The sequence below is a fragment of the Phaseolus vulgaris genome, chromosome 4 (assembly GCF_000499845.2).
Source record: "Phaseolus vulgaris cultivar G19833 chromosome 4, P. vulgaris v2.0, whole genome shotgun sequence".
Taxonomy (NCBI): Eukaryota; Viridiplantae; Streptophyta; class Magnoliopsida; order Fabales; family Fabaceae; genus Phaseolus; species Phaseolus vulgaris.
In genome coordinates, this window is record NC_023756.2 from 40,068,258 (window position 1) to 40,080,063 (window position 11,806).

Consider the following 11,806-nt stretch of genomic DNA (forward strand, 5'->3'; position numbering starts at 1 on the left):
AATAATGAGAATACTACGTATTTAATATGTAATAGTCTTGTATCATTAAATATATTAAATTATTGTTGTATGTATACATGGAATGTATGAATGATAAGGTAAAACTCTCTATACTACGTTCTTAGAAAATAAGTAGGCTCATATGTACATTAAATTATTATTTTGAAACTATTTATTTTAAAAAATTCTTATTTAATAAACTCATAAGAATCTAAATAATTAAAGTATTAATTAGATACAAATTTAAAAATTATTTATCAATAGAAACTGATTTAATATTTAATTTATTTAATATAATAATTAGTTATTTTTAATTTTTTAAATTGATTTATATTTAATAATTTTCTTTTACTAATGGATAGAACTTTAAATATCAATTATTTAAAGTCTTTCTATTTCATTTACCTAATTTTATAATAACGTATGAAATGGGCATGGCTGAAAGATCAACAATTAATATAAAGTCTTTTGGACTAGTTTCATTTTTTCGAACTCATAAAAAATGGATTAAGGTTTAGATAGTTTAGGTAAACTAATTCATCCATCTTATCATTAACTAAATGGTTAAATATATTTTTAGTTTATATTTTTTTTATAAAATTGAATTTTGTCCCTCATTAAAATTGTAGAAAAATTGTAGAGTGATTTTTTTCTTACATTTTAGAAAGTTATGAAAGAAATTTTTGTTAATTCACGACTTTGTCAAATGATAAATAAATATAATAAATAGAGTTGAGTTTTTGAATCGGCTTTTGTCTTTATAAGTTGTTTCGGGGATTTAAATAAGAAATTGTATTTAAATTGATCTTAGTTTCAACTCCTAAGTGATGTAAGACTATTGGATTACCAAAACAAACCTCCAGTCGAAGATTAAGGAAACGAGAGTTCGTCTTTAGAACTGCTTTTCCATTTTTACAGACAACGTAAATGTTCCAACCTCAAGTCTGTCAAGATAACATCATTACGGTCAATTACTGCACTCGAGCTATTGTCTACTTTGAAGCTCGTAACTTCATCATACTTTTGTTTTTAAAAGACGTATTTGAGAGTTAAGGGATAAAGAATTAATTAGTTGTAAAAAATTAATTAAATAAAATTTAAATATGTTATCTTTTTTATTTGTTTCATACATTTAATTATTTCATTTGATGGATTAAATTAGGATGATCTAAGAGCTTTGAAATAGTTTTATTTTCGTTATTTTAGTGTAATGTAATTTTCTAACCCATATTAATGGGTAAAACTTTAAAGATCAATTATTTAAAGTCTTTTGATTTAATTTATTTTCCTATTCACCTAATTTCCCAACCCATAAAATGGGCATGACTAGAAAGTTAAGCAATATGAAGTCTTTGGACTAATCTCATTTTTCTAACCAATAAAATGGATTACGCCTTAAAAGTCCATATAAACTAATTCACTCATCTTATTATTAAAAAAAAAACATAGATGATGTTTTACACGTGATTTCAACAAGTTTATAGTTTTTACTTGAAAGCAAAATGCTTGTGTGACCATGTTATTAGATTTTGGTAATTTATAGTACTTTTTAATGCTATTAGAAGTACCCTTTCAGGTAATTATTAATTAACATAATAATTTTAGTTTATGCAACACCTTAAACTATACAAATATTTTACAAAAGAATAAAATAAAATTATGTTCATCACTTTTTTTTCTCTCATGTACTTACACATACATTTACTAGTGTACATAGTATAGTTATTGATGGTTTATATAAACAACATATGTAAAAATAAGCTATCAAAAATAAAATTTTAACATACGAAAATATAAGTAAAAAAGTCAATCAGATTAATCATTCCTATATATATATATATTCTATTTTTACCTTTTTTATCAATCATAATCATATAATATTCAATATTAATCACCACTATCAAACTACATTCAAATATCATCATCAACAATCATATGAATCAAATTATCAATCACAATCATTTTCATTTTCATTAATACTAACAACTTATACATTTTCCTTTTAATTCCTATTACTTTTGATTTCATTTCAATCATAGTGATTGCATATAGATCTATAGTCTTCCAAAAGACTCATTAAGTATACCCCTACTAGAGACTAATATATTCATTCCTTTAGAATCAGGATAAGTCCAAAAATCCAATATTGTGCGTCTATGTAAGTTACAGTGTGTAGGGACTCCCTCTTTAACTTCTTATTACAGTCAATGAAGATGAATATTCCTTGTCTGATGTGGTGCATCAAATGGAGCGCACGTAATCGCAATGGAGAAAGGGAGGTTCTGATGAACCCTAATTGCAAATGAAAAAGTGACCATGACTTAAGCATAAAAGAGAGAAAAGCAGAGAAAAGAAATTCTTATTTACTTGTGTATTAAAGAGTAAAATACATGGTGTATATATAAGAAAAAGACTAAGACCTAGCTGAAACAGAAAAGGAAAGTTGGGCCAAACAAACAAAGTCCAATAACTTAAAAACATAAAAACTAAATATGTTAACCCTTCTCACTACTTGGTATCTTAGTCCACGCGACTTAGATCATCAGTGAAGCTAGATGATCCCTGTTAAAATATAGGTTGTTGAAGATGGATGAAGGTCATCTCTACCTAGTCTTAGTGTGTTTGATGTAGATGTTAGCTAGTCTGCTTTGTAGGTTGCAATGTGTCTTAGATGATCTTGTACTCTAGGGTTGTGTGTATTCAAGGTTGCCTTTTGCTACATGACCTATCCTAGATGCCTAACCAAGCATAGATCAAGCACTTGAAGTGGTTAAAAGTTTTTCCAAAAGCTTTTTAGAGTTCTCTCCAAAAATCAGGATACTGTACAAAAATAAATCTGTTTCTCTGTAAAAGAATAGGTTTATTTTTGGTGTGCTGAAAGGATTTTCGAAAGTTGGTTAGGGCACCAAAGGTACAACTCAGTCAGTTATTTCAGTTAGCTGAGTTGGCAGTTTTCCTAAAATAAATCTGTTTAGTTTAAAACTGAATCTGTTGTTTTCATAACAGCTTTTCAACTGTTTTTTGAAAAGAAGTTAGAAACTGTTTTCTATATAAAGAAAAGCTTCTCTCACATGAAAGAATGCTGAGCAATCACGTTTTTGACAGAGGTTAAACACTTTCTATGTGAGAAGAAGGATTGAAAAGAGTGTTTGAAAGGTTTTCCAAAGGGATTTTCAAGTGTGCTTGTTCTAGGAAAACTTTGATCTTGGTGAAGGTGCTGGTGCAGTTCTGCAGCAAATTGAACTACTGGTTTTGAGTTCTTGCATCTTCTTTTCAGGTGTTATCTTTCCTTTATTCTGGTTTGTAAAGGTGTAAGTGTTAGTCACTCCTTGATAGGGTTTCTTGGAGTGCAAGGTGTGCTGAAATAGGGTTTTTCAGCATTGGTTGTATTGTTCTTGTAGTGTTCAAGAATTGTTGTGTTTGTAAGTGATTGATACTGTTTTAGTGGATTCCACCTTGGAGTAAGGTGAAACTGGATGTAGCTCTTTATGAGTGAACCAGTATAAAAGCTTGCCTGTACTTTTCTTCTTATCCCTGCACTCGTTTATGGTTTTTTGCTTAATTCTGTCAAGAACGAAATCTGTTCATTTGAAATCAAATCTGTTAATTCTGGGTTTAATAAAAACTGTTCTTCCTTATTTGTTAAAGTTCTCTAATCACTAACACAGTATTTGTATATGAGGTTTTCACTGATTTAAGGACAAATAGTCTTATTCATTAAATCCTAACAAAGATTCATTTCCTTTAAAACCTTGTGTTGAATGAACTTGATTATTTTCTTGGCATAATCTGTATTCTTCAAACTAGTAAAATTTAACCAATCTGATTCTGTTATACCTCTCTGTTGATTGCAATTTTAATCTGAACAAGTTCAAATTGTGTTAGATTGTTCTGAAGAATCAATCTGTTTCGTTTAGAAACAATCTGTTCTTTTTCCTCTGATATACTGAAAGCTGTTTGTATTTGCGAAAATTTTATATGTTCAATTCACCCCTCCCCTCTTGAACTTAGACACTAATAGACCCAACAAACACTTCTCATTACTTGGTATCTTAGTCTACGTGACTTAGATCATCAGTGAAGCTAGATGATCCTTGTTAAAATATAGGTTTTTCATACTTAATATACCATTACATAACATGTCATACATTATCCCAGATGTATGACATCATACAAGCCTTCATTATTCACATACAATACATATCATTCACACATAATGCATATTAATCACTCATACATTATTTAAGATTTCTCAAATCAATTACACATATATCTCAATTTCATATACCTTCCATCATTCATAACACAATTTACAACATTCAAAAACCTATTTAACATAAAAAAAAATAACACTTGAATACTAAACTATCAAAATCTAATATTTCTAAAAATTCATATAACATATAATCACACAACATTTTTACAAGAGAAATTGAAGTTTGAGATCAAATCCTCTCCACATCCAGATCTTTTAACCTAAGATGCTTTTAAAAACCTAAAGTTAACTTTCCTGACCTGAAAATGATTTAAGTAGTTAGTTAATTATAAAAAAAACATTAAAATTATTTAGCAATTAGTTAATTGTAAAAAAATTGGTTAAACAAAATTTAACTATTTGTTTAAATATATTATCCTTATTTTTATTTGTTTTCATACATTTAATTAATTCATATAATAGATTGCATTAGCAACATCAATAACTCAATCTTGAAATAGTTTTATTTTCATTATTTTTGTGTAATGTAATTTTCTAACCCCATATAATGGGTAGAACTTTAAAGATCTTTATTTAAAGTCTTTTCATTTAATTTTGTCCCCATTCACCTAATTTCCTAACCCATAAAATGGGCATGACTAGAAAGTTAAGCAATATAAAGTCTTTGGACTAATCTAATTTTTTTAACCCATAAAATGGATTAGGCGTTAGAAGTCCATGTAAACTAATTCACTCATCTTTTTTTTTTTTAAAAAGAAAAACAAAACATAGATGATGTTTTATACGTGATTTCAACTAGTTTATAGTGTTTTTTTCTTAAATAAAAAATGCTTGTGTGACCGTGTTATTAGATTTTTGGTAAGTCATAGTGTTTTCTAGACGCTATTAGAAATCCCGTTTCTTAAAATCTCATTTTCCTCAGTTTTATATTTATTCCTCTTTTTTCGTTTAAACATTAATAAGTTTTAAAATACACTCAAAATATATTTTATCAATAAAAACTTGTTTATTGTTTAATTTTGTTGTTTAGTTTCATAAACTTATATTTATCAAACCCTAATAATTTAATTAGTTATATATCATTACAAGAAAATCATGAAATAGAAACCAATTTTAGAGACAAAAAATAATTAGTTGTTATAGTGACTAAATTAAAAATTATTTTAGAGACTAAAAAAAATTTTGGTTTCTAAATTAGTTTCTATTATTGTTAAATGGTTTCTAAATTAGTATCTAATTAGCAACCAAAGTTTTTGCTATCAAATTTAGAATCTAAATAATTGGTAGTTAAAACTTTGGTAACTAATTAGACACCAATTTAAAAACTATTTAACCATAAAAACTAATTTAAAAATCATTTTTTTTAATTTTTAAAATATCTAAATCTATTTCATGATTTTCTTGTAGTTGTAACAACTTTCAGCTATAAGTTAGGTTTTTTATTTTTAAGTATTTTTAATTTAGATGGGATAATGAATTGATTTCTCAAAATGCAAATAGTGAGAATGATAAAATAACGCGTGTTGAACTTAATCCAACCATGAGTGACTGATGAAGAGGGGAAACGTGTCAAACATCTTGAGTAATTGATATTAATTTTTGTGTAAAAATTGAAAATTTTAACTTCACACTTAATTAAAAATAGATAATCAATGAATTTATCTCAGTTAATGGACATATTAGAAAAAAAGAAAGTGTGGAAGAAGAACGTTAATCTCTAATGTTGTTATTTGTGTCCTGTAATTAATCTTGGAATATTAAGTAAACGAAATGCAGACAAAAGACAAAGACTTTTGAGGTGAACACTCTAATTCGTTTTTAGCACCTAAAATCACGTTGCTCTTGCTCAATTAAGAAGATAAAATATGATATACTGATTTTGAAACGTGAATTTGATTTTATAAATTTAGTATAGAAAATTAAAAATGTTAGATAGATAGCGTAAATATGAAAAGGAAGTGCAATACTATATATATAGGCTATTTAGTGTGCATAGCCCATAACCACTTCTTTCTAATAAAAAAAAAACACTTGTTTATTGAGAGCTTTTGTGATGATGAATTCCTCCATTTTAATGGTTGTGTTTGTTCATCTTTGTTGGCTTTCTCTTGGTGTTTGCAGAGAGATAAAGTGCATTGGAAGTGAGAGAGAGACACTGTTGAAGTTGAAGCATCATCTCAAAGATCCTTCAAACAGACTTTCTTCTTGGAATGCTACTGCCAATTCCAATTGCTGCCAGTGGGATGGTGTTGTCTGCAACAACATTACATCCCACACTGCAGAGCTTCACCTCAACACTCCATTTCCTACTTTCCATGGTTATGAAGTTTACGAAAAAGTTTACGAAGAGTATACTAGACGAGCATTCGGTGGAGAGATAAATCCTTGTTTGGTTGATTTGAAGCATTTGGATTACTTGGATTTCAGCGGCAATATTTTTGAAAGCACTCCAATTCCTTCCTTCATTGCAACAATCACTTCCTTAACTTATCTCAACCTTTCTCGTGCTGGATTCACGGGGAACATTCCTCCTCATTTTGGAAATCTCTCAAATTTGCTCTATCTTGACCTGAGTAGGAATGAATTGCTTGGAGGAGGTATGCCAATTCCTTATTTTGTTGGGAGAATGACCACTTTAATTCACTTGGACCTCTCTTATTCTGGATTCATGGGCAACATTCCTCCTCAGATTGGGAATCTTTCCAATTTGGCCTATCTAGGCCTAAGGTATGTTGCCAATGGGACAATTCCCTCTCAAATTGGGAATCTTTCCAATTTGCTCTACCTTGAACTCAGAACTCTATTTCTATTTACAGAAAATGTTGATTGGCTATCAAGTCTTTCAAAGCTTGAATACCTTAATTTGGGAGGAGCAAACCTATCCCATTCGACTCTTCCTTCTTTAATGCACTTACATTTGTCAAGATGTATCCTCCCTCACTATAATCAATTATCCTTTCTTAACTTCGCATCTCTCCTCACTCTTGATCTTTATCATATTTCTTATCCTTCTTCAAATTCTTTTGTTCCAAAGTGGGTGTTTGAACAGAAGAAACTTGTTTCTCTTACTTTGTTTTTTAACAACATCAACGGTCCAATTCCTGATGGTCTTCGAAACCTCACACTTCTTGAAAATCTTGACCTTCGTCGAAATTCATTCTCATCTTCTATACCTGATTGGTTTTACGATAGTCTTCCTCATCTCAAGTTTTTGGACCTATCATTCAACATCTTACAGGGGACTATTCCTCATATCTTGGGAAATATGACTTCTCTGATTACACTTGATCTATCAGCCAATCAACTTGAAGGTCCAATTCCAACTTCTTTGGGTTATCTTTGCAGCATAAAGGAGATACATTTCTCAGATCTCAATCTTAACCAACATGTTAATGAAATTTTAGATATTCTTACTCCTTGTATTTCCCATGGACTCGTGACACTTGAAGTTTATAGTTCTCAACTTTCAGGTAATCTGACAGATCATTTTGAAGGTTTTGAAAATATTATAGAAATGGATTTTTCTGAAAATAAAATTGGTGGAGAACTTCCAAGATCACTTGGAAAACTTTCATCACTGAGATATCTTATTTTGTTCTCAAATCAACTTAGTGGAAATCCATTTGAAAGTCTTAGATCACTCTCTAAGTTGTCACTCCTTGACATTGCTGACAATTGTTTTCAAGGAGTTGTCAAGGAAGGTCATCTTGAAAATCTTACCAACTTGAGTAAGTTTTATGCGCCAAGAAACAATTTGACTTTAAAAGTGAGTCCCAATTGGCATCCTACTTTTCGACTTACTGATTTGGATATGAGCTCTTGGCAGTTAGGTCCCAACTTTCCATCATGGACTCACTCACAAAATGACCTTCAAAATTTAGTGATGTCTAACACAAGGATTTCAGATTCTATTCCCTCTTACTTCTGGGAGGCTTTTTCTTTTCTTCAATATTTAAACCTCTCCAATAATCACATTCACGGCAAGATTGAAAATTCATTGACAAATCCAATATCTTTCTCGGTTATTGATCTAAGTTCAAATCACTTTCATGGAAAATTACCTTTTCTTTCTAATCAAGTTATATGGTTAGATCTTTCAAGTAATTCGTTTTCTTCCATGAATGATTTCTTATGTTGCAAGCAATTCAAGAAATTTAACTTGTATCTTCTCAATCTTGCTTCAAATAACATATCAGGAAAAATACCTGATTGTTGGATAAAGTGGTCAAATTTGATGGATGTAAATTTACAAAGCAACCATTTTGTTGGGAACATGCCCTTATCCATGGGCTCTTTAGCTTGGTTAGAGTCTTTGAACATTCGTAACAACTCATTGTTAGGAATATTTTCTACTGCTTTGAAGAAGAATAATCAATTGATATCATTGGACCTTGGAGAAAACAATCTTTCAGGAACTATTCCAACATGGATTGGAGAAAGGTTGTTAAGATTAAAAATTCTTCGCCTTCGATCAAACAATTTTTCTGGTCATATTCCTAATGAAATATGTGATATGATATTTCTTCAGGATTTGGACCTTGCACAAAATAGTTTGTTTGGAAATATTCCAAATTGTTTCAACCACTTTAATGCCATGTCATTGAAGAACAAAAGTACAAATTTAATGATCTACTCTAATGCATCTGGATTGTATACGAGATTTGATGTAATCAGTATTATTATATGGACAAAAGGAAGAGCTTCAATGTACAACACTATTCTTGGCTTGGTGACAAATGTTGATCTTTCTGATAATAATTTATCAGGAGAGATACCTAGAGAAATCACAGATCTAGATGGTTTGATATATTTAAATTTATCAAAGAATCAATTGTCAGGCCGAATTCCACAAAGTATTGACAACATGAGACTTTTAGAATCCATTGATATCTCTAGGAATCAAATTTCAGGAGAAATCCCTCCAACCATATCAAAATTGTGCTTTCTCAACCACCTAGACTTGTCTTATAACCATTTAAAGGGAAAAATTCCAATAGGCACTCAAATTCAAAGCTTTGAAGCATCTGGCTTTATTGGAAATCATTTGTGTGGTGCACCTCTACTCATCAATTGCGGTTCCCACCAACAAATTTCATATATTAATAGTTTTGGACCAGAGAATGATAAGCATGGAGTGAATTGGTTCTTTGTGAGCATGACACTTGGATTTATTGTGGGATTCTGGGTATTTTTTGCTCCTTTGTTCATTTATAGATCATGGAGATATAGGTACTTTTGCTTCATTGATGACATGTGGTATAAGTTACAATCTTTTTGGTGATTGTGTTTGTAATGTAGCTTTATTGTTTTACTTGAGATCCATCTATTTTGGTATTAGTTTGTGTTATCTACATTCATGTTTATGTTACACATGTTTTTGTATTTTCTTCATCTTAGAATGTCAACAAGAATTTATCTTTTGCATGTTGCTTACTTGTATTAATGTGTCATGTTTATATTGTTTTGATAATCTAATAATGATGGATCTCATTTCTTTTCCCTTCTCCTCCTTTGCTTAAAATATTGAGTCATTTGAAGTAGCAATTCCATTAATAACATTAAGCAAATAGGTTAATATTTTTTTTCCTAATAGTTCTGCTGGAATAAAGTGCAATATGTTTATCTTGCCTCTGTTATTATTTTCGGTGATGAAACGGCTACATCAAAATTTTATCAGGCAATTATCAATAATAAAGAAATTATTTCAGAAACTCCTACTAGATCACATTTCTTATTAAAAAAAGTTAGAAAAAGTAAACCAATTCTCTGAGACTTTGGCAACTATTTTGGATCTTCTGATGTTGATCAACATTACTGTTAGTTGTGTGGGCCTCAACTTGCTCGTGCAGGCCTATCAATTTCCCAGCTACAATTATAAAATAATAATCACAAAAAAATTAATTAAATTTTCCTAGAAATAAATTTTCAATTTTGAGCTGAAATTGAATATATTAAAAATTTATTAAACTTAACATCTTAATGAATTAGATATAAATTTAAAAATTAAATTTTAATAATAGAAACTAATTTAAATATTAATATTTTTTTAATTTTTAAAATAATATTTAATTTAATTAATATGATAATTAATTATTTTTTGTTTTTAAAATTATTTTTTATTTAATAATTTTAGTAGTGTCAAATCTAAATTGAAAAAGTTTGCATATTTCATATTTCATATGTCAGATTTATTGCAAGTGCCACTGAGTGTATGAGTATGTGAAACCCTCTTCAAATAATAATATGTTGAATACTTTAATTTTCTTTGCATAATGATAAATAAGGCTTATGCTTATCAAATTCCACCCTTGTTAATATATTTAATTTTCTATTTTAAATTATTGGGCTTTATTTGTTTGACCCAACTTTCCTTTTTCTGTTTCAGTTAGGTCTTAATCTTTTTCTTATATATACACCATGTATTTTACTCTCTAATATACAAGTGAATAAAAGTTTCTTTTATATTCATTTTTCTCTCTACAATTAGGGTTCATCAAAACCTCTTTTTCTTCATTACGATTACGTGCGATTACGTACGCTACATTAAAGCATCACATCAGACAAGGAATATTCATCTTCATTTACTCTAATATGGTATCAGAGCTCTTCGAATGAAGAGTTCTGCTGCGCTTCTCTCTGATTTTTATCCCTCTTTGCTGTTCTTGGTTATTCTTTTTTTTTTCTTTTCTCTTCCAAAATCTTGATTGGTTTTAAAAATCTTTTAGGCAATGTTTAATGAAAACCCTAGTCTTCATAGTCTTAATAGTAGTCACACTATTACATGCAATTTTTGTGGTAAATATGGTCATACTGAGGCTGTTTGTTTTCACAAAGTGGGTTTTCCTGGTAATGTTAAAACCTCAAAGTTTTCTTTTACTAGAAAAGTCTGCACTTTTTGTAATCGTCTTGGCCACACTGTTGACACCTGTTATAAAAAGCATGGGTTCCCTCCTGGCTACAAATTCACCAATCAAACAAACAAAGCCCAATAATTTAAAATAGAAAATTAAATATATTGTGTTGAAACACCACAACAAAATGGCATTGTAGAACGTAAACATCAACACATACTAAATGTAACCCGGGCTTTACTTTTTCAAGCAAATCTTCCTCCTATTTTTTGGGAATTTGCTGTAAATCATGTTGTTTTCTTAATAAATGCTATTCCTACTCCATTACTTGATAACATCACTCCTCATGAAAAGTTGTTTGGAAAACCATATGACATTTCCTTTCTAAAAGTGTTTGGTTGTCTTTGTTATGCTAGTACCATTACTGCACATAGAAAAAAATTAGATGATAGATCTATCAAAGGTATTTTTCTTGGCTTCCCGCAAAATACAAAAGGTTATATTATCTTAAATTTAAAGTTTCATAGCATAGAGATATCAAGACATGTAATCTTTCATGAAAACCACTTTCCATATAAATTGGACAGTGGCTTGCCTAAGGACCCTAACACTTTATCTCTCCCTATTTCTAATGCATATAATTCTGCTTTAGATTTTTTTTCTGATACTGCACCTCCTGTCGAGCCATGTGCCTCTACTCCTGCACCCAATACTGTTCCTCCACCAGCCTCATTATCCT

At 29.7% G+C, this 11,806-nt stretch overlaps 1 protein-coding gene across 1 annotated transcript; it reads left to right on the forward strand.

Moving 5' to 3' along the window:
• Positions 1-6,262: 6,262 nt before the first annotated feature.
• On the forward strand, positions 6,263-9,532 carry LOC137837640 (receptor-like protein EIX2). Its single transcript, XM_068646709.1, has one exon. The coding sequence runs from the start codon at positions 6,270-6,272 to the stop codon at positions 9,495-9,497; it is 3,228 nt and encodes a 1,075-aa protein (XP_068502810.1). The 5' UTR covers positions 6,263-6,269; the 3' UTR covers positions 9,498-9,532.
• The last annotated feature ends 2,274 nt before the right edge of the window (positions 9,533-11,806 follow it).

Bases quoted from the DNA above. Each gene is read 5' to 3' on its own strand.
- LOC137837640 (XM_068646709.1), top strand. From the start codon at position 6,270: ATGATGAATTCCTCCATTTTAATGGTTGTGTTTGTTCATCTTTGTTGG.